Below are 19,676 nucleotides of genomic sequence, written 5' to 3'. Positions count from 1 at the left end.
CGCAACGAGTCCTCGAGAAACCATCAGCACGTACATCAGGTCATCACTGGCAAAAAACACAAATATGCGCCCTCCAGTAGCGCTGACGCAGACTCACAGAACTCGGTGTAGCCCCTTCTTACGTTTATGTTAATTTCTCCGACCCCACAGAAAATCTCTCATTTCGGCGCGACACGCGATGGTATCTGTAATCTGACATGACACAAAACATGCGAAACGTGGGGTAAGTTGTTTCGAAAGAGGTTGAGCTCACGTGGATTGGGGTGAGCAGTGAGCAGTGAGCACTAGATTGGGGTGTAATCGCCACTGCCGTATATTGTCATGTTTTTGATGATTGGTTGATGATGGTGCATTGTTTGGAGTGGGTTATGATGGTTGTAATTATGGATATGGTCATGAGTATGTCTTTTGTGATAAAGAGGGAGGTAGACAGAAGAGACGTAACGACGGATAGACAGTCTTTAAAGAGAAGCAAATGCACGTTCATCTTGACGAGCGAGGGAGTTTTAAGACTTGAACACCGACTTCCAGAACCGCATCTTGGACCCCTGACCAAAGAACCTTCCTTGGATGGAATCCTATCAGGTAGTATTGTTTTAGGCTTGTGAAATTGCTTCGGTACGTGCTACAACTCTCCTAGCAGCATACTCTAAAGTTGATGACCGCATCACAATCTGCACGTCGCACTGAAGTCAGAAAGCCCCGACACAAACCGTCGTGAACGGTGTACAGAAGTTCAGATCGACGCTTATTAGCAAGATCTAAATCTCGGTTTTGGGTGCATATATTACTCCTCAGTACTAGGGTCGGTGAGATCTGCGAACACATAGCGTGGCAGTTGACATGTTGCAATACAACCAATGAGAACTGAAGGTAAGCGGCTGTTGTATTCGAAGGCACTGTGCACACAAAGTACTGCCTTCAGGCAAGTGCTGACGCTGACATTGACCCGGTCGCAGAATCGGTCTCGCAAAAGCTTTTCCCTTGGACGCCTGAACCGCAGCAACAGTGGAGACCCGGTGACCCAGAGACGATGTGGCTGCAGAATCGTGAAACTTCCCTGTGGTGAGGCTTGAGGTGGGCAGGTGTCACAAGATGCTTATCGGCCTTGCTCTTTACGCATCTAACTAACTATGCTACAATTAGAAGGTGCGCTGTTATGATCATACGTGCGGGGACATGTAAGCGATTACAATATACACGATATGTCAAGTCAACTAGGTTATGGAGCGGATATGTGAAGCCGCTTGCATGCATGTGATGCGGTAAGTGACATTATGTGTCGTGGTGTCCGTGTACATGCGCGGGACGATGCTGACGCGCCCAGGTCTGTAGCGAGGCTTGCTGTTTAGTCGGTCCTTCGGAACAAGGTTTGACGTGTTGTTCGCCTGATTACCCGAGAATGCTGACCATCAGCATCACGAGGAGCAGACTGGTCGTAGGGCGGATTTAGTGGCGGCCGCTAGACGGCCTGTGCCGCTGTATAAGCGTCGAGCTACAGGTAGTGCGGAGAGATTAGATATCGACTCAGTGGTAGATATGAAAAGGTCAAATGGTGTGGTGACAGATCCACAGAAGAGCATCGATGTCTGGCTGCAAGTATCAAGCATGAACAGCATCAGCGCTTCGGAAGCTTAGTACGTTGGAAGATCACAGATGACTGTAAGCCTCTGTAGAAATCCCTTCCCTTCGAAAGACGTACTGTTGGGCATTTTCCTGGTTGCATGTGCACCCAAGTCATCAGCCTGCTGCGATCCTTGGTACAGTGACCGTTATTGAAAGGGCATCTTTCCTTAGATAGTACATTGCCAAGATGCTTATCGATGTCGTTGGCACGCGTATGGGATGACTCAGTATGTGCGATATAGTGACAAATGGTATGTGGAGATAAGCGAGAGGGCGAGAAGGTAGGATGCGCTACGATGTTGAGCAACGATGTGTGGACCTATTCCAGTCCATTCCGTAGAGAGCATTCACACTGTCACTAGCGTGAAGTTATCTTCTGAGTCATCGATTGCGGCACAGAGTATCCTTGGCCAAGCCTGCTTAGCGATGCAGCGATATATCCGTACTTATTCCAGCAAAGGCCGATCCCGGAGACGGTCAAGATGGCCAATGGCTCACTGCTGCACCAAACTTGCGAAGTACCGCAGCTTGCTACATATCCTGTAAGTAACGCTGGGACGGACTAAGGTGCTCAGAACCCCGCAGGTGAGAACGACTACGGCCGTAATAGGCCAACCGGGTAGTCCGCCAAATGACTCACTCACAATCATACCGAATGCAACAGCCATATGGCCTAATCCGTCCTTGAGGCCTTGTTCAAAACGGGTTACAAAAGGTTTCCAGTCCAAATAGGGAGAGTTGAAATCGAACATTTGGTCTTGCATAACACAGACCTGTGGATCGGTAGGGGAACTGCTGCAGTAATATAAGCTTCCAAGCCACTCCCGCAACAGTTTACACAAGCAAGATGTCCTCAGGTGAATTCTACGAGCATGTCTGCAGAATTTGAGTGCATTTAGCGAGAGGAATATTCATTTAGCGGATCAAGGCATTCGAACATGTCGGTCAGGATGTTAGTGAACGATGTCCTTTGTCAAAGGGTACCAAATTGCCTAGGACTTAGTTCAGACATAACTATAAACAGGATGGCCATGTGTAACACGTATGACATTCGGTAAGCATGGGCTTTGAACCGGCCGCTAAGTGCTGACCGCGTTGTTTTCGAAGGATGTATAGTCGGCGGTCGTAAGTCCCGTTACCGCTCGCCTAAGTAATTGCCGCCTGCTTCTAGGTGAGGGAAGAAGAGGAAGCCCTTGGAGTGATGGGAGCAGTCACTGGTCCATGGCTACTATAGTACAACCGTTGTCGATGTTGGGACATGTCATGCGCCTACGGGTTCCCGCTAGGTACTGACGGAAAGTTTGCAGGGTTGTTCAGTCGTTCGCGGTTTCGTTTAGCAATCTCAGCATTCCGCAGCTTGTCCAGGCGCATTTGATAGAAGTTCCTGTGCAAAGTCAACATGCCTAACTCAAATAAGGAGTTTGTAGGAGTGGCCTTACTTGTTGAGCTGATATATGCGAGGACCAAGCTCAGCCAGATTTTGATCTTTGGTCTTCGAGAGCTCTTTGATCTACATTTAAGTTAGCCTAGCCAGCAAGGTATACCATATGCTACATGCTTTGTCATCTTTGGCCTTCTCGTCCTGTTTGTCCTCTTCCTCTTCTTTGCCCTTGGTCTCCTTCTCTTTCTCTTTATCCTTGTCCTTATCTTTTCCTTTTCGCTTCTCACGCTTGAGCTTCTGCTTCTCCTCGTATTCTTTTTTTACAGCCTCAATCTCGCGATCCAGCTCATCTTGCTTCTTCTGGTCTGCGATCCTCTTTGCTTCATCAGCTTCTGGTTGACAAAAGCCTTTGTCAGATAAGTGCCCAGGACAGATGTAAAAGAAATCCTTTTAGCGAATTAGCACAGAGTGTTACAGCCTATCAGGTCAATCTTCCATACCTTGTTGCTAGGGGTAATAAGTACACTGGTAGATGGCTTGTAGCATATCCAACAGGCCTTTGCAGCGTTATCCGCCACGCGACGAAGATGCCATAAATTCTCCATTGTTGTATCGATTGCGTTCATAGGTGCTTTACACAACACCCAAGAAAGCACGCAAGTGCACGAAATGGTCTCGAGTGACGCCGAGTGCAGCTGGCTACTCACGAGACTAAGCCTTGCGTTGTTGGTTCGCCTCCTACGTGGATGTCCCCGGATGACCGTTCAGTATTGATACAAGATGCTGCCCTGATTTACAGTGATGACTGGATGCGCAAAGAGATGCAGTCGTGAAAGAGAGTGGCTGTGCGAGAGATGCCAGCATCGAACCTAAACCTAAAACGGCTTAGTCACATATGCTTGAGGTAGCAACGATCAACCAGTGAGCATCATATTCCATCTACCAGTTTCATTCATGTTACTGAAGCCCATGCAAGCCTTGAGATATCGTGCTTCAGTTCATACCTCGAGTCGATGTCCTATACTGCGTCCTTCTAGCTTCATCCCACCCCTGTTGAGCAATTTTACACGTGCGTCATTACTCTAATTCTTTACTGACCTCGAGATGCTTACAAGACCGACATCAATATCAGACAGTACCTCCTTTACATATCAAAAACCCCCCGAAACCATCAAGATGACGACGGAAGCCCCTCAACTCAAGTACATCGATGTTGGTTCGCATCTCACTTTCCCGCCACATCCTACGTCTAACCTGCCCTAGATCGGTATCAACTTCACGGATCCGATATACCGTGGTGAATATCACGGCACTAAGCGTCACGAAGATGATTTCGAAGACGTCATACAGCGAGCCGTCGATGCTGGATGCAAGAAGTTCATGGTAACAGGTTCCGATTTCGAGGAATCCAAACATGCTGTCGAAATAGCGAAAGCGCACCCAGGGCTGTGCTATGCAACGATTGGTGTACATCCTTGCTCAGCAAAACAGTTCGACACGCACCCTGGAGGCTCGTCTGAACTGCTCTCTGCGCTGAAAACCCTTGCGCTTGAGGCCAAGGAAGCAGGATATGCAGTTGCTTTTGGAGAGATAGGCCTTGATTATGACCGCCTGTTTCTAACGCCAAAGGAGCCGCAGTTGAAGTACTTTGAGGCACAGCTGGCGATTGCAATTGAGGTCCAGCTACCACTGTTTTTACATTCGCGAGCCGCGAGCGAAGACTTTGAGAAGCTCTTGACCGCGAAACTGGATCAACTGCCGAAACGAGGTTTGGTTCATAGCTTTACTGGCACAGCCGAGGAGATGCAGCGTCTTGTTGGCTTGGGTTTTGACATTGGAGTCAACGGATGCAGCATGAAAAGTAAGTACTCCATAGCCATTACTGCTTTAGTTACCGATACTATACACTAGTCTACATAATATAGCACTAACTCAGTTGCTTAGCTGACGAGAATATCGCGGTGGTTAAACAAATACCGCTTGAGCGCCTGCAGATTGAGACTGACGGTCCATGGTGCGAGATGCGACCCAGTCATGCATCAGCCAAGTATTTGCAAGACGCGCCTCCGTTACCCAAGGCGGTCAAGAAGGAGAAGTTCGCCAAAGGTATGATGGTCAAGGGCCGCAACGAGCCGGCTACAATACCACACGTGGCATATGCGATTGCAAAGATCAAGGAGGTTACCGTGGAGGAGGTCTGCGACGCGTGAGTCCACCACTTTTTGTCTCAACACAGGCGATGAGAAGGAACTGACAGATGTCTAGTGCTTGGAAGAATTCGGTCAAGATGTTTGGACTTGGCGAAACGGCGTAACACCACCATGACACCTTAGACTTGATATAGACTATGCATATAGAAGATCGATTTGTACAAGAGGAATCTGCTCCCTCAAACTCGCAGATAAAACGACCATCAAAATAGACCACACAAACCCATGCCCTCTACTTCCTGTACCACATCCTGGTGATCTTGGTATGCCTCATCTTCTTCTGCAGCTGGAAGATTCCGTACATGAGCGCCTCGGCAGTGGGAGGGCATCCAGGCACGTAGATGTCTACTGGTACAATCCTGTCACATCCTCTTGTGACCGAGTAGCTGTAGTGGTAGTATCCTCCTCCGTTTGCGCAGCTGCCCATGGAAATAACCCACCGGGGGTCAGGCATCTGGTCGTAGACCTGTCGCAGCGCGGGCGCCATCTTATTTGTGAGGGTTCCCGCTACGATCATGACATCGGACTGTCGGGGCGAGGCACGGAAAATGATACCGAGACGATCCTGGTCGTATCGTGGGGTGGACAAGTGCATCATCTCGACGGCGCAGCATGCGAGACCGAAAGTCATCGGCCATAGGGAACTCTGACGGGCCCAGTTGGCTACTTGGTCGAGTGTCGTCCTATTACCGCACGTTAGCGTATGCCCCTGCAGTCATTCCTTCCCGTCGCCTTCGTCTCTTTTCCCCAAAAAAAAACATGGCAAGTCATGACATACAATGCGTATTGCATAGCCCCCTTCTTTCCCTCCTGACTCGGCAATGGCACCTCTACTCGCGCGGACTTCATCGGGGGTGGCGTCCCAGGGTTGCCGGGGATAGTTGCGGGCGTTTTCATAGTCGTAGCCCTGTCCGAAGAGCTTGAGGAGAGGAAAGCAGCGCTTCCGGCGCGGAATGGCATCAGTGCCGTCGCGGGTTTGGCTGTCCGTGTTATTAGTTTCGGGAGACTGCGAGCTTTCGGGGTGGCGGGGACACACCTCGTAGAGCCATTGAGGCCGCAGACCTTGTTGTCGAAAACATTATTGCGACGAACAGGAAGGAAGGGCGTAAGTGAAGGAGTGGAGAGGCAAGATGTGGGGTGGCGGTCGAGGAGTCGCGAAGTTCATCGATGAGGTAGGTGCAGCAAAATGCTTGGCGGAAATCGATTAGTCGTCGATTTTGGTGCCATCTGATAGGTTAGGCGGCGATCGCGCCTCCCTCCATCACCCTTTCGGTCTACGTCGGCCAGACTACTCCGCATACACGTCCCAGATCCACCAGATCTGTCTAAACCGGTGATATCGTATACAGAATGTCAGGCCGGGTAAGGGGCGTAAGTTTCCAGGACATACAGTATGAGCTGACGACTGTCCTCAGGTCCCCTCTATCGCTTGTATAGGCGTAATTGGCAAGCACGTCAGTACACCTGGTGTACGACTTTAATCTAGATAGAGTTGACCATTGTTACAGAATAATCCACTGCATATCTCTCTCTTTCCGGCTGAGGAGAGGGCACCACTAGAGTTCCAGTTCCTTCTTTCCTCATGTCTGGATATCTTCGAAGCTCGTCTACCGCACAAAACAGCAGACCAGGATTTTGGACTGCTTCAAGCTGTAGACGAGAGGTTAGCAATGTATGGCTGGCTCACCAACACCGGAGTCAAGTTCGTCATCGTTGTCGACATGGAAGGCAGGCCAGCTACAGCTCTCGACAGCAAGACCGCGACTGCTGTTGGGCTACGAGATGCGGACATGAAACCTGTACGATCAAAGCTCTATATCTCGGGCAATCTCTAATACCCATCAGGCTTTCAGGGCGTTGCAGACAGCTTACATCAAGCTTTTGAGGAACCCGTAAGACGATCCAGGACCATGTGCGAACAAGACGCATACTAATTTCTGGTTCTACTGTGTAGGTTCTACGATCCAGATGAGCACTCCCCAGTTACAGCAAATGCCGAACATAGGATCGGTTCGACACAGATCACAAGTCGCAAGTTCATCCAAGAGGTCAAAAAGATAGCCGATGCGTGGTCTCCCGGCGTTACAAGCATTTGATTGAACTGTACTCTAAGCGCGATACCATGTTGCATCTTGCCGGCGTTGATAGCAATTATTGGGATAATTGTTCCGTTTCTCAACCTCGCCTCTTTTGATGGCGCGCTGCCTGCCCATCCATCGGCATTTCCCAAAAAGCGCTAGCGCCGATTGCAGTCTAGTCGAAAGTCGGGGCAGATCACCTCGGCCATGTCGACTTCAAACATCCTGCCACATAGACTTTCGTTTCTTCAACCAATGACTACCAATGCCTTCCACCGGTGTTACGATCACCAACCCTTTGGTGCTCTATCGCAGTCTCATTGCTACACAGAAGATCCGACCTGATCCAGCTCAGCATCGTCTCGGTATGACGTCTACCATTTAGACAACACTAGCGTCGAGCATGTACTAAAACTGAACGCAGCATTACATTTACAGAAGCTCTATGACAGGTTGATCGACTATGAACCGACTGTAGAATACTCCAAGAGGCTTCAACAACTTACACGAGCTGTCGATGCGGGCCAAGATGCATCGTCATCATCAACAGACTCACACGTCAACCGCTTCGGTAGAAGGGGCGTGTGGACGTCTTTACTTGCGCAAAAAGACCAAAGAGACTCCAAAGCATTGACACGTGTTCTGACTAGCCACGATGAGGCCATGCAACTGCAAAGTCCCAAAGGCCTCATGCTCCACGGCGAAGTTGGTACCGGAAAGAGTATGCTGATAGATCTCTTCCAAGATTGTCTACCAAACCGCAAGAAGCGGCGATGGCACTTCAACACCTTCATGCTCGATACCATCTCGCGTCTGGAGCAACTGCGAATGTCGAGATCACTAGTGGCAGGACCTGGGACCGCTCACGATGAGTATTCTCTACTTCTCGTGGCACGCGACCTTATCGAGAAGTCTCCCATCCTCTTCTTGGACGAGTTTCAATTGCCAGATCGCGCTGCTAGCAAGATTCTGTCCAATCTCATGACGTCGTTCTTCCAGCTTGGTGGCGTACTCATTGCGACCAGCAACCGCATGCCAGAAGAGTTGGCCAAAGCTGCGGGTATGGAGTTTTCGCGTCCTGTTACTCGCCTTAGCCGGTTAGGATGGAGTATGAGCAAGAGCTCGTATACGAGGAGAGATGATGGGGCTGGCCAGATGGGAGAGTTCGCCGCGTTCTTGGAGGTGCTTAGGGCGAGATGCGAAGTTTGGGAGATGGAAGGGAAGAAAGATTATCGGAAGATTGAAAGCGAAGAACAGGAGGGGAGAAGAGATAGTGTGCAGGTGCCAGCATCCGAAACCGTCACTGCCAACGCCACTGCAACCTCGACAGTCGAGGCAATGGGTACTACAGATCCTTCCAGTGCACCGCGAGATACAGCCCCCGAAGCCATGGAGACTTCATCTTTTCTTCCAAAGAACTACCTCGTTCAGCCCACCACTACAGAGACGATGATAGAGTTTGGCGAATCTTTCAACTCTCTCGTCGAGCGCGCAACGAATCGCGAATACCCGGTCCCTTGGGAGCCCGCGACCCTCACGGTCTACAACCGGCCCCTCGAGATTCCTGCTCAGTATAATGGTGTGGCATTCTTCACTTTTGCTGAGCTCTGCGGCGCAGTCCTAGGTCCAGCAGACTACATCACTTTAGCATCTACATACCATACCTTCATCGTCACCGATGTACCTGTCATGGGCTTACTGATGAAGAGCGAAGCAAGACGGTTCATCACTTTGCTCGACGCCATGTACGAAGCAAGATGTAGATTGATGATGACGGCGGCTGCAGGTCCCGATGGAATTTTCTTTCCATCCCGACCATCTGCGGCGGAACCAGGACAAGAGACACTAGACAATGACGCCGTATACCCAGAGACATATTCAGAGATTTACCAAGATCTCAATTCACCCTTCAGACCGAACATCTCGTCCTATTCTGGCGATAGTCTATCCGAAGACGCACTAGAAGATGATCCACCAAATCGCTCCCGCCAGGCAGGAACTTCCTTCACAGACGAGCGGAAATTTGGTCCTGGGTCTCCCGATTTTGCTAATATAGGGGGTTTGACAGGTGAAGATGAGAAGTTTGCTGTCAAGAGGGCGGAAAGTCGGATTTGGGAAATGTGTTCAGGAAGGTGGTGGGATCGCTTTTCTGCTGCGGCTGACGAGGCGACGCCATGGTGGAGGCCTCTTCCTCTTGAATCAAGACACTGGGAAAGGGCTTCTGTTACGTCAAAACCTTGTCCAGCGCCGTCGCCGGAGTCACTTCCGCCTAACACAAAGATTTTGTCCAAAGACGAAGTTGAAAAGGACCGTCAGAAGGAGATGGAGGACATGTTCAAGCATGGTGCAAGTCCCTTCCGCACACATCCTGATGCTCCGCCCAAATTCAGCTGGACACATGCCTGGGGTATGATGACATGGGGCAAGAAGGCTGGGGCTTGGGGAAAGGGTGTAGAAGGATTGAAAGACAGAAACGGCAATGAAGAGGGCAGTGAAGATGGAAAGGACGGTAAAGACGAGAAGAAAAGAGAGTAATCCGTAGGGTGTCTCGGCTAGCTGATGCAATCGCTTGGTATGGATTCATCATAGATATCAAGAAGCTTTGTTCATTCGAACCATGGATCTAGTCACTGAATGTTTCCCTTGTTCACAACGAAGGCTTCCAGCGCAGAAATGGCTGCCCATAACCTGTTCTCTGCCTCCTTGAACACGACACTCCTCGGCCCGTAAAAGACCTCATCAGCAACCTCCTCGGGATGCCTGGGTAGGCAATGCATGAAGCTCCAGTTGTCCTTGGCGCCGCCACGTTTCGCCAGTTCAGAGGTGATCTGGAAGCCGGAGAAGGCTTTGAGGCGCTTGGCAGTCTCCTCTTCCTGGCCCATGGATACCCAAGTGTCTGTCACGAGGATATCTGCATTCTTGATGGCTTCTTCGGGCGTGTTGGTTTCGAAGAGTTTGCCTGGGTGGGGAGACGTTTGCGCGGCATGGGAGATGACTTCACGCATGGCCTTGGGAATCTCGTAGCCAGCGGGGGTTGCGACGGCGATATCGATGCCTAGCTTTGTTGCACCAATGGCTAGATCAAAAAGGACATTGTTCGCATCTCCTATCCATGCAATCTTCAGACCCTCTAGGCCGAGAGAGGTAGAGGATGTGGAAGGGTATATTTCGGCCATGGTCAGCAAGTCGGCGATGATCTGGAGGGGGTGGTAGAGGTCGGAGAGGGCGTTTATGACGGGGACGCTCGAGTGCTTGGCTAGGTCGGCGACGTCAGAGTGAGGACCTACGCGGGCTACGATTGCGGCGGTCATGCTGGAGAGGACGAGCGAAGTGTCGTAGAGGGATTCGTTGACCTAGAATTGTCGCGTCAGCAGGTAAGGGGCAAGTAGAAGGCTCTGCCATACACCCAGCTGTATGTCGTCCTTGCCTAGGAACATGGGTGAGCCTCCAAAAGCCGCGATGGCGCCTTCGGTCGACACCCTTGTGCGGGTACTCCGTTTGCTGAAGGTCATTGCGACGGTCTTGCCTGCGAGTGCCCCGCGCATCGAATGCGGCACCTCTCCCGTCTGCTTGATGGCCGTCTTGTGTTGGTGCGCATTTTGGACGAGTGTAGTCAGCTCGGCGGGCGTGAGATCTGCTATGGACAGGAGATGGCGCGGCGCGAATGGCGATGTCGGAGGTGCAGCTGGTGAAGTAGAGTAGCAGCGGCGCAAGCTTCGTAGAGCGGCGGGGGAGGGGCGGAAAGCGGGCATGGTGCGTCAATTGCGTGTGCGGAGCTGTATGGAGCGACGCAGAGGCGTGATATAGTCGCAGCGACGGTGAATTGAGTCACAGGGCGTGTTGTGACTCTTGTGAATTATTGTCTGTTAAGCCGCACTAGGACGTGACGCATGTGGGTGGAGATGCTGGGGTCGGGGCTAGCGGCCGCGGCAGGCACGGGCACACGTCGCTCCTGGGCTCTTATCCGGCGCCCAGCGAGTGGCTGAGTTCATGACGAGATGGACAACGTCGACCAACCTCAACCAGCTCCCAGTCCTTCTTCTTTCCTCTCGCCCCGACCCCGACCGGCACCAGCACCCCGCCCGTCATGTCCGTCGCCTGGACCCCCCTACGCCTGAAGATGGAGGAGGACAACGCTGAGCAGCAGTGGGGCTCCAGCGCCAACGACACCCGCACGCCTAGTTCGCGACCCGTCTCGCACAAGTCCGCCCGCTCTTCGCGCTCAGCCCGCTCCCAGCAATCCAGCCGAACCACTGAGCAGACGCCGCTGCTTTCACAGGAAGACCGAGACGAGCACCAAAGACCAGACGATGAAGACGAGAGCACTCCCGCGACACGTTCGTTGCTGCGCTCCTTGAGTGGCGGCTCCGACAAGAGTGGCAGTGGTAAAGTCGCGCTATGGAGAAAGCGATGGCCGAGCATACTGGCTCTCGTCTTGCTGTGTCTGCTCGTCATCTTCATCATGCTCGGCTTCCTAGCCAAGGAAAGCATCGAGGAGTACTCCATGCAGGCCGCTGACTTCAAGCCTACCAAGCTCTCCATGGACGGATTGACCGACCATGGTGCCAAGGTGCACATACAAGGAGACTTCACCATGAACGCGAGCAAAGTGAAGAAGCAGAGCGTGCGCAATCTCGGCCGCTTCGGCACGTGGATCGCCCACGAGGCTGAGACTGGGCCCTTCGATGCCGACGTCTACCTGCCCGAGTATGGCAACGTCTTGATCGGCACGGCCAGGATACCCGGAGTGAAAGTAAACATCCGGAATGGACACACCACACATGTTTCCTTTGTTGCAACTGTACAACCCGGTTCGCCCGACGGTATTCGTAATGTCGCCAACGACTGGATCGATGGCCGACTAGGGCAGATAAGGCTCAAGGCCAAGGCCCAAGTCCCGTTGAAGTCGGGATTGATCAATATTGGCAAGCAGCTCGTTGAGCAATCTATCGTCTTCCAGGGAGGCGACATTCCAACCCTTCCTCACTACAATATTACAAAGCTCAACCTTGGTGAGGCTAAGCATGGTCAGAAGGGGCTTGGTGCCGACGCCTCCATCGTCGTACAGAACGACTTCCCTGTCCAGCTCACGCTGCCTCCTGTAGCTGTCGATGTTGGTATCGAGGGCTGCTCATCATCCGACAAGCACATCATGGTGGGAACTGCTCAGACTGGCAAACTCGACATCAAGCCAAATTCAAATGTCAAAGTCGATGTTACGGGCAATGTCGACAAGCTCTCAGATCCATTGACCCAAGTATGCCCCAACTCAGCCAAGTCTCCGCTTGACGCTTTCTTGGGCGATTACATGAAGGGCCAGGACGCGACAATCTACATCAACTGCTGCAAATTCCCTGACCCTGCCACACCCGACTGGGCTCGGGAGCTACTAAAGGACATTACCGTTCCAGTTCCCTTCGCCGGAAAGTCCATGGGAAACATGATCAAAAACTTCTCTCTGGCCGACATGCACTTCAGTCTGCCCAACCCATTCGCTGAACCTGGCACGCCCGAAGCTCGTCCCAAGATCTCCGGCATTGTCAACGTCGATATTGGCCTGCCACACGAGATGAACTTCCCCGTTGATGTCACCCAGGTCAAAGCCGATGCTGACATCTACTACCATAAGAAGAAACTTGGAAAGATGAACCTAGAAAAGTGGCAGAAGGCAAACTCCACCCGTATCGAAGGTCATGGCTCAGACGGACCGTCTCTCCTCGTCCAATCTGTCATCAAGAACGCACCCATCGAAATTCTGGATGACAACCTCTTCAGTGAAGTTGTGCAAGCTCTACTTTTCGGCGGCAAATCGGTCTTGATGGATCTCAAGGCCGCAGTCAGCATTGGTGTGGATACGCCCATGGGCAAGCTCGCTGTGCGAGGAATTCCGGCGCAAGGTGTCGTACCAGTCAAACGTTCGTAACCAGTTCGTGATCCAAGTTTGGCCGCATCTCCTGCACATAGCTAACTTTTGGCGTCCAGCAATTGGTCACGGCAAAGACACCCAGCCCGGCGATGGTAAAGACGAGGCAAGCAAAATCAACGTGCAGGTCGGCAATTTGTCCATCACCGACACTTCGCCTACTTCTCTTACAATCACTGCCCTGGTCAACTTCACTAATCCTTCGAAATACTCCGCAACGGTTCCTTACTTCAACATTAACATTCTGGCCAATGGCTCCCATATCGGTAGCGCAACGGTCAAGGATATGGAAGTTTCTCCCGGTAACAACACAAACAAACTTGCATCCGTTCTTTGGGATCCTTACACCTATGGTGGTGAAAAAGGGAAGAAGATTGGTGCAGAGTTGCTGTCTCAGTATATTTCCGGTACGTCAGTGTTAATCATGACCACGATCAACTGAACTAATACGCCCAACAGGTTACAATACCACTATAACTGTCCAGGCACACGAAAATTCCGTCCCGTCTGTCCCTTACATTGGCCGCCTGCTCTCGCAATTTCCCATCGAGCGCCCTATGCCGCACATGTCAACCCCCAAGAAGCCGTGTGATAGTGATGACTGCGACGACCCGGAAGATGATGGCAGGTCCCACTTCATCCGTGGCACTACCATGCATCTCATCACAAGTACAGCCGTCTTCACTCTTGCATCACCTTTCCGCGCTACAACAATGTACATAACTAGCATGGATGCGACGGCCTATTACGAAGGTCACACAGCTGGAAAAATCGTTTACGATCTGCCTTTCGCTGTGCCTCCTGGCCTTTCTGAATCTCCGCGCTTACCAGTCGACTGGTCATTCGGTAGCCTTGGGTACCAAGCCATCAAGAGAGCACTTGGTGGGCAGTTGAAACTTAGCGCTTTCGCGAACGTGGGTGTTCGCATTGGCGAATGGCGAGAAGATATATGGTTCCAAGGTGGCAAGATCGGAGCGAATGTCCGTCTTTGACGCTCCAAAACAGGCTGGGTCTAGATCTTCAGGCGTGACGAGAGGATTGCATTCGTGTGTATACTAGGATAAGTTGAACAGGATGGGTAAGACAGTACACGCTCGATAGCGTTGGGTATATCTTCAAGGCAGGAGGCGTTTAGGTTTATGAAATTGCTAGCATGACGCTCTCGATGCGTCAATATGAGACATGTCTCTCCCTTGATCACGTTCGTATCTTGATTCCTATTTCGAGATCCCCCCGCTTTGCAAGCGGAATTCTGTGTCCTTTTGGGTCGTAGTCTGATTGGTCTCTTGGCTTGGTACAGTACCCGCACTGTACTATCACAGGCGAACCCCCTCTTTACGCGCCTTTCATACGTCTTTGTTACAAAGGACTAGCGATATTTCGTGGATCTGACTGATAGAATGTCACCATATTATCTTAGCGTAGAAGCAGCTTTTACTAGTGGAACGATGACGGTATATTGACTCTACGATCTCTTCAACTTGTTCAACCGAGACAGGCCAGGCAAACCTTCCTAGTCGTGGATTCTGAAGGGCAGGTGACAAGGGGCATGTTCAGCTAAACTATACTTCATCATATTGAATTGCGCTAGCGCAAGGGTACCACACAGGGCAGTCTACCGCTTATACTTGCTCACTTCAAGACGAGCTGAGATCGCAAACGCCCAAAAGGTACTTGGTGTGATGACTGAGCCAACAAGTAATACGGGTCCCGGCAAAAAAGAAGCATTTTCAGGTCTCAAATCAAGAGTGTTTCGAGATGAGCGCATACCTTCACCGCAGAACATATTAACGGCGTCACTGCGGCGTTTTCGCTGAGTGATTGAGCGAGTCCATGTCTGCTTCATCGCGATTCTCGATTGTCGATGGTTCTCGAAGTCAATTTCCCATCTTTTGACCTTGCTGCAAATCAGCCATGTGGACACTCGATTAGCGGAATATACCGAGCCGTTTGACGCCAAGATTCGTGCCACCAGGGCATGGTAGACCAAGTGGAAGCTGCTGGAACGACAAACCAGTCGGCGATGACCATATGCTGGATAGATCCAGGTGCTGAGGGAAGTATTACCAGATATGTCACTGCCTAAACGTGATTGGGTTTAGCATATCAGCTCGCTGGCCGTGGCTGGCCGTGATTGGCCGAGGAACACTCGCCCGGCACTAAAATTTCCCTCCCCGCGTATCGAACTTCAGCGTGCATCTGTGTCAACGTCACGGCACTCTGCAACATGGGAACGAGGGCTTCGTCTCACACCGTCGGAAGACGGGCTTCGCGCACTACAAATGCACTGAATCGATCCTTCTAGACCGCTACACCTAGTGCGGATCGTATGATTTTGCTGGGCGCTGCAAGATTACTTGAGAGTTGGCCTTTCAGGTGGCGGATATCGCAGCTGCAAGAGAGGCTATGGGAACGTTTTTGTCACATGGTTTGGGTTGCAGCTGAAGTCTTGTGTGATACAGGTTGTTGCGTTTCCGCCATTTTTGCTGGCTGCCCGGTGCTCCGAAGATTCTAGGCGCAGCATACCTAACCAAGCTTACGGCATCGTCTGGGAGTTGGCAAAAGCCGGTGTATCGCCTTTTGATCGTTCGATTATTCTGCTTTCACCCGATCACTGGCTGCGATCACCAGCTAGGATACCAAGCTAAGTCTGTGAACAGGGGGGTTCAGAGAAACGAATAGTCCTTCGATATATACCTTCCATATGACATCGCCCAAAATTCAGTAACTAGTAATAAGCGTTCAACACGGCCCTGCGGTAGCGGCACATCAAGATGGACTTCTCTAACCTACCTGCCTTCTCCATGGCTGCGAGCAACCCATTGTACTCTCCCAACAGCGATGCTTTTCCATCACCGGATGAAATCGACGCATACCTTACTGAGTCGTATCCCGCGCTTTCGGACTACGGTTTTAATAGCTACAACAATAGGAGTAGCTCATGCTTCGACCGATCCATCACACCAGGAGACTCAGATCTCAATTGGAGCGCACCGGTACCCAGCAGCTATATCAACAACCCATCGCTCGTCACCACAACCAATGCAGCCTCGAACCCCCCTCAGAACGCATGGTCAAATTATAACCCCTCGCCGCTGAGCTGTCCAGCCGACTTTCAACACACCTATCCCGAATCCGGATTTCCCGGCGGTTTTGCCTCAAACCCCTCTCCCTTGCCAACTCCCCCTAGCCACGGCAGCCCAACTTCCCCCTCACCAATCGCGACGCACCACCCCTCTCCAGAAGATACCAGCCTTAAGCCGCCTCCACCACGCAAGCGGGGCCGTCCTCGTTTGCACCGCCCCGCCTCAGAACCCTCTGCTACTACCGCCGCCGTCAGCAAAATCACCCGTACGCAATGCATGCCCCACACCGAAGTCGAACGCAAATACCGCGAGAAGCTCAATGCAGAGCTAGAGCGGTTACGTCGGGCGGTGCCCATGTTGCCACAGTGCGATAATGGAGATACAGGTGCCGTGAAACCTAGTAAGAGTATGGTGCTCGCGGTTGCTATTGACTATATCAAAGAGCTGGAGAGACAACGAGACGCGGCGGTTGAAGAGGTGGAGAGATTGGGAGGTAAAATGAGATTTGGGAGGACAGCAACCAAAAAAAGGGGGAATGGAGACGCTTGAGCGGCAGTGCTGGTTTTGTCGTGTTGTGAAGAGAGAGGGCGATCAAAAGTTGGGTTCTGCGTTTCACGTCTTCCAGGCACTTGATCTGCGGGTGCAGATCCGTAAGCTACATTCTGGATATGCATGCGTTCTCAACTCTACCGTACTTTATGCGGAGCAGAGAAAGGGCCGTAAGGCATGGCTGGTTACATGCCATGTGCTGCATAAGATCTCGAGCGCAATTCATTGGACCTGTAGCTGGCACGTAATATGAGGACATGAGGTTAGATACCCCAAGTAATGTTTTGTTAGCTGGGAGGCGATTCTGTAGCAAAACATTTGACAGATACACGGTAGCGCTTGTGCTACCAGCAGACATTCAAGTTTGCTAGTTCTCTTCTGTTTTACAATAGTCCTTTGGTGCTTCGAGTACATAATATCGAGCCAGTGACAACAAGCAACGACTCTTCACTTGGATAATGTATTTATATACTTCGTTCATGGATCATGCCCTGCTAGGCAATAGCAATTCTTTACATAAGGACGTTCGGATATTGTGGGCTGTGTCTCAATGTGAAGAACTACTTACAAATATTTGGAAACTCTGTATGTCATGATCATATTACCTTTTTGCTCAAAGACACAGTCTCATAACCTCAGGTTTCCCTTTTTTTTTTACAGTCACTCATTGTCACAACCTATGCTTAAATGCTAGGTTCATTCGCAGCATGCTCGATCTACCTCCTAGTTCCTCCACTTGTCCGCACTTCTCCTTCGCCAGGATATATCTATCCCTGTATTTATATTAGGCCATGCCTAAGGAATGCTTTTGTTTCACGCAAATTGCAGAAGATTTCAGCATGGAGTTAGCATGTGTCTTGTGGTAAACACAGTAGTGAGAGACAATGACAAGCAGTTAGTCGACAGGTGTTCAATGCATGTAGGCGACGTTGATACGTAAGTCCAAAGCACTCCTGCTACCCCATTTAGTCTTACCTGCGTAAGCTTCCCAACTGCGTCTACCAATCGGTACCTTCCCTGAGGGCGACTATGCTTACATGCATCACACGACCACATATCCGACATACGAAGTCAATGCATCAACACTCAGGGCAGACGACTTAGCTGCCTCTTTGCAGTAAAGCTATGTAGACTGAAGCAAAGTACGTTGCATTGGCATTTTTGTTGAGGTAGCAATACAGGGTTTCAAATAAGCATCACTCTGTAATAGATGAGTTATGGCTGGGGCTAGCGAGACGTGGCTGCGTGCACAGATATGTATTTGATTGTGAGAATAGTCGGATAAAGCGGCGAGCAAACTTCAAGATGCTACCAGGAAGGCAAGGACGTTAGATCAGGATTTTGGATAGTGGAGAAGGTATGTAAGATATCGCGGGGGGAGCTATTGATGTGCGATCGGGTTGTGTTTGGTCTGAGATCCACACGTTGGTTCGCCCGCCCGCCCCTCCTCTCCAACCTCCCCTCCCTCTAGCGCACATCGTTCGCAAGCCACACATCCAACGAGTTTGCTCGGCGCTCCCACCATACTCAGACCACTGACCCGTAACTCGATGGCGCTTGAGATTGCCGAGCGAGACGAGGCGGGGAACTTGGTGTTGGAGTATCTTGCTGAGGCGCAGGGAACGAGGGTTGACGTGATTGTATGTCGCATGCACATTTCTCCATCAGGCTTGGTTCTGCAATCTGAACTTCCTCCCCAGAACTTAGATTGGGAATATCGATCGAAGTCATGGTTCAACCCATGAAAGTAAGGCCAACAAACAATTTCGCTAACGCAACACGCCCCTCATCTTAGTATCCCAAAGAAGCGAAGAGCTATGCGCAACGCCTTCTTGGTGTTTTCTTACCAGCAGGGTATCCGCAGAGTGTGACGGAGGATTATATTCATTACCAGATCTATGTAAGTCTATTGCGACCTTTGCCATCTTGACAATGGCTGGCGTTGTGATGATGGGGTGAGAAGCTGATAAGAGAATACGGCACAGGACTCGCTTCAGGCATTTTCTTCCTCGATTGCAGGGCTGTTGGCATCGAGAGCTGTGTTGGAAGGTATGTTTCCATGCACATTATAGTGTGTGTTCCTTATCTGTTTCTTCTTAGTCATTGTGCGAGTTTGCTGTTGTGCGTGGTCAACAAGTCTCCACGTATTGAGGTCAAGATATGGAAACTATGCATTGTAGGCGTCAGATATAGCGGTACCCCTATGCCGATTAAACAACAACAACACAACCATGTATCCGCCTGTCTAACACCTGCAAACAGGCGTCGGCGTAGGTGACTCGACTGCCTCCCCGACCTCCGCACTCCTCCTCTCTGTGCTCCAGGAGTCGACCGGTCGCATCGCTACAATTCTCTTTGCGCACCGTCTCGGCACGGCTCTTGAGCCAGAGTGTAAGATGTTTCGCCTGGCCGCCGACGTTTTCAACGATACAGCAATGGTGCTCGATTGCTTGTCGCCCGCTTTTCACAAACCAATCCGTGTGGCGGTGTTGAGCTTTTCGAGTTGCTTGAGGGCGCTGTGTGTAGTCTGTGCAGGCAGTGCAAAGGCAAGCTTGAGCGCACACTTTGCGAGCAAGGGCAATCTGGGGGAGGTCAATGCTGTGAGTGACGTATTGTTATCTTCGGACCCGAAGGTAGAGAGTTGAGACATATTTTGATCGACGTTATCTGAAAGTGGGGTGCAGATGAACGGTGATACTGACTCGTTCCTAGAAAGACTCAAGCCAAGAGACGGTCATATCTCTACTGGGTATGCTCGTTGGTATCCCCAAAACCTCCACCACTCGTGCATTGACTGACGGCCATGTAGGCAGGCAGCCTTGT

General features: G+C 51.1%; 8 protein-coding genes across 9 annotated transcripts; 5 read left to right on the top strand and 3 right to left on the bottom strand.

Moving 5' to 3' along the window:
* Positions 1-2,895: 2,895 nt before the first annotated feature.
* On the bottom strand, positions 2,896-3,612 carry AA0111_g4395 (hypothetical protein; the record flags this gene model as incomplete). Its single annotated transcript, XM_028650393.1, has 3 exons — positions 2,896-3,010; positions 3,171-3,454; positions 3,508-3,612. 3 exons carry the CDS (start codon positions 3,610-3,612, stop codon positions 2,896-2,898), a joined length of 504 nt encoding a protein of 167 aa, XP_028508074.1.
* A 571-nt stretch (positions 3,613-4,183) lies between these two features.
* AA0111_g4394 (hypothetical protein) lies at positions 4,184-5,321 on the top strand (the record flags this gene model as incomplete). The annotated part of the gene is made up of 4 exons (XM_028650392.1): positions 4,184-4,219; positions 4,271-4,868; positions 4,952-5,213; positions 5,273-5,321. The coding sequence occupies 4 exons, from the start codon at positions 4,184-4,186 to the stop codon at positions 5,319-5,321; spliced, it is 945 nt and encodes a 314-aa protein (XP_028508073.1).
* A 128-nt stretch (positions 5,322-5,449) lies between these two features.
* AA0111_g4393 (NADH-ubiquinone oxidoreductase 19kDa subunit) lies at positions 5,450-6,296 on the bottom strand (the record flags this gene model as incomplete). Its single annotated transcript, XM_028650391.1, has 3 exons — positions 5,450-5,900; positions 5,996-6,197; positions 6,254-6,296. The coding sequence occupies 3 exons, from the start codon at positions 6,294-6,296 to the stop codon at positions 5,450-5,452; spliced, it is 696 nt and encodes a 231-aa protein (XP_028508076.1).
* Positions 6,297-6,567: 271 nt separating this feature from the next.
* On the top strand, positions 6,568-7,313 carry AA0111_g4392 (hypothetical protein; the record flags this gene model as incomplete). The annotated part of the gene is made up of 5 exons (XM_028650390.1): positions 6,568-6,579; positions 6,633-6,671; positions 6,726-7,016; positions 7,063-7,109; positions 7,172-7,313. 5 exons carry the CDS (start codon positions 6,568-6,570, stop codon positions 7,311-7,313), a joined length of 531 nt encoding a protein of 176 aa, XP_028508075.1.
* A 247-nt stretch (positions 7,314-7,560) lies between these two features.
* AA0111_g4391 (hypothetical protein) lies at positions 7,561-9,830 on the top strand (the record flags this gene model as incomplete). Of its 2 annotated transcripts, XM_028650388.1 has the most annotated exons (2): positions 7,561-7,660; positions 7,720-9,830. In XM_028650388.1, 2 exons carry the CDS (start codon positions 7,561-7,563, stop codon positions 9,828-9,830), a joined length of 2,211 nt encoding a protein of 736 aa, XP_028508078.1. The 2 variants fall into 2 exon arrangements, with proteins under 2 accessions (XP_028508078.1, XP_028508079.1); XM_028650389.1 differs by lacking the exon at positions 7,561-7,660 and having other exon boundaries at positions 9,039-9,830.
* Positions 9,831-9,922: 92 nt separating this feature from the next.
* Positions 9,923-11,047, bottom strand: AA0111_g4390 (Ornithine carbamoyltransferase; the record flags this gene model as incomplete). Its single annotated transcript, XM_028650387.1, has 2 exons — positions 9,923-10,648; positions 10,700-11,047. 2 exons carry the CDS (start codon positions 11,045-11,047, stop codon positions 9,923-9,925), a joined length of 1,074 nt encoding a protein of 357 aa, XP_028508077.1.
* Positions 11,048-11,382: 335 nt separating this feature from the next.
* AA0111_g4389 (hypothetical protein) lies at positions 11,383-14,210 on the top strand (the record flags this gene model as incomplete). Its single annotated transcript, XM_028650385.1, has 3 exons — positions 11,383-13,210; positions 13,278-13,625; positions 13,678-14,210. 3 exons carry the CDS (start codon positions 11,383-11,385, stop codon positions 14,208-14,210), a joined length of 2,709 nt encoding a protein of 902 aa, XP_028507847.1.
* Positions 14,211-15,992: 1,782 nt separating this feature from the next.
* AA0111_g4388 (hypothetical protein) lies at positions 15,993-16,853 on the top strand (the record flags this gene model as incomplete). Its single annotated transcript, XM_028650384.1, has 1 exon — positions 15,993-16,853. The coding sequence occupies one exon, from the start codon at positions 15,993-15,995 to the stop codon at positions 16,851-16,853; it is 861 nt and encodes a 286-aa protein (XP_028508066.1).
* Positions 16,854-19,676: the final 2,823 nt, after the last annotated feature.

This window comes from Alternaria arborescens (assembly GCF_004154835.1).
Source record: "Alternaria arborescens strain FERA 675 chromosome Unknown contig_8, whole genome shotgun sequence".
Lineage (NCBI taxonomy): Eukaryota > Fungi > Ascomycota > Dothideomycetes > Pleosporales > Pleosporaceae > Alternaria > Alternaria arborescens.
Note: the sequence above shows the minus strand (reverse complement) of the source record. Positions and strands in the feature narration are given on the sequence as shown.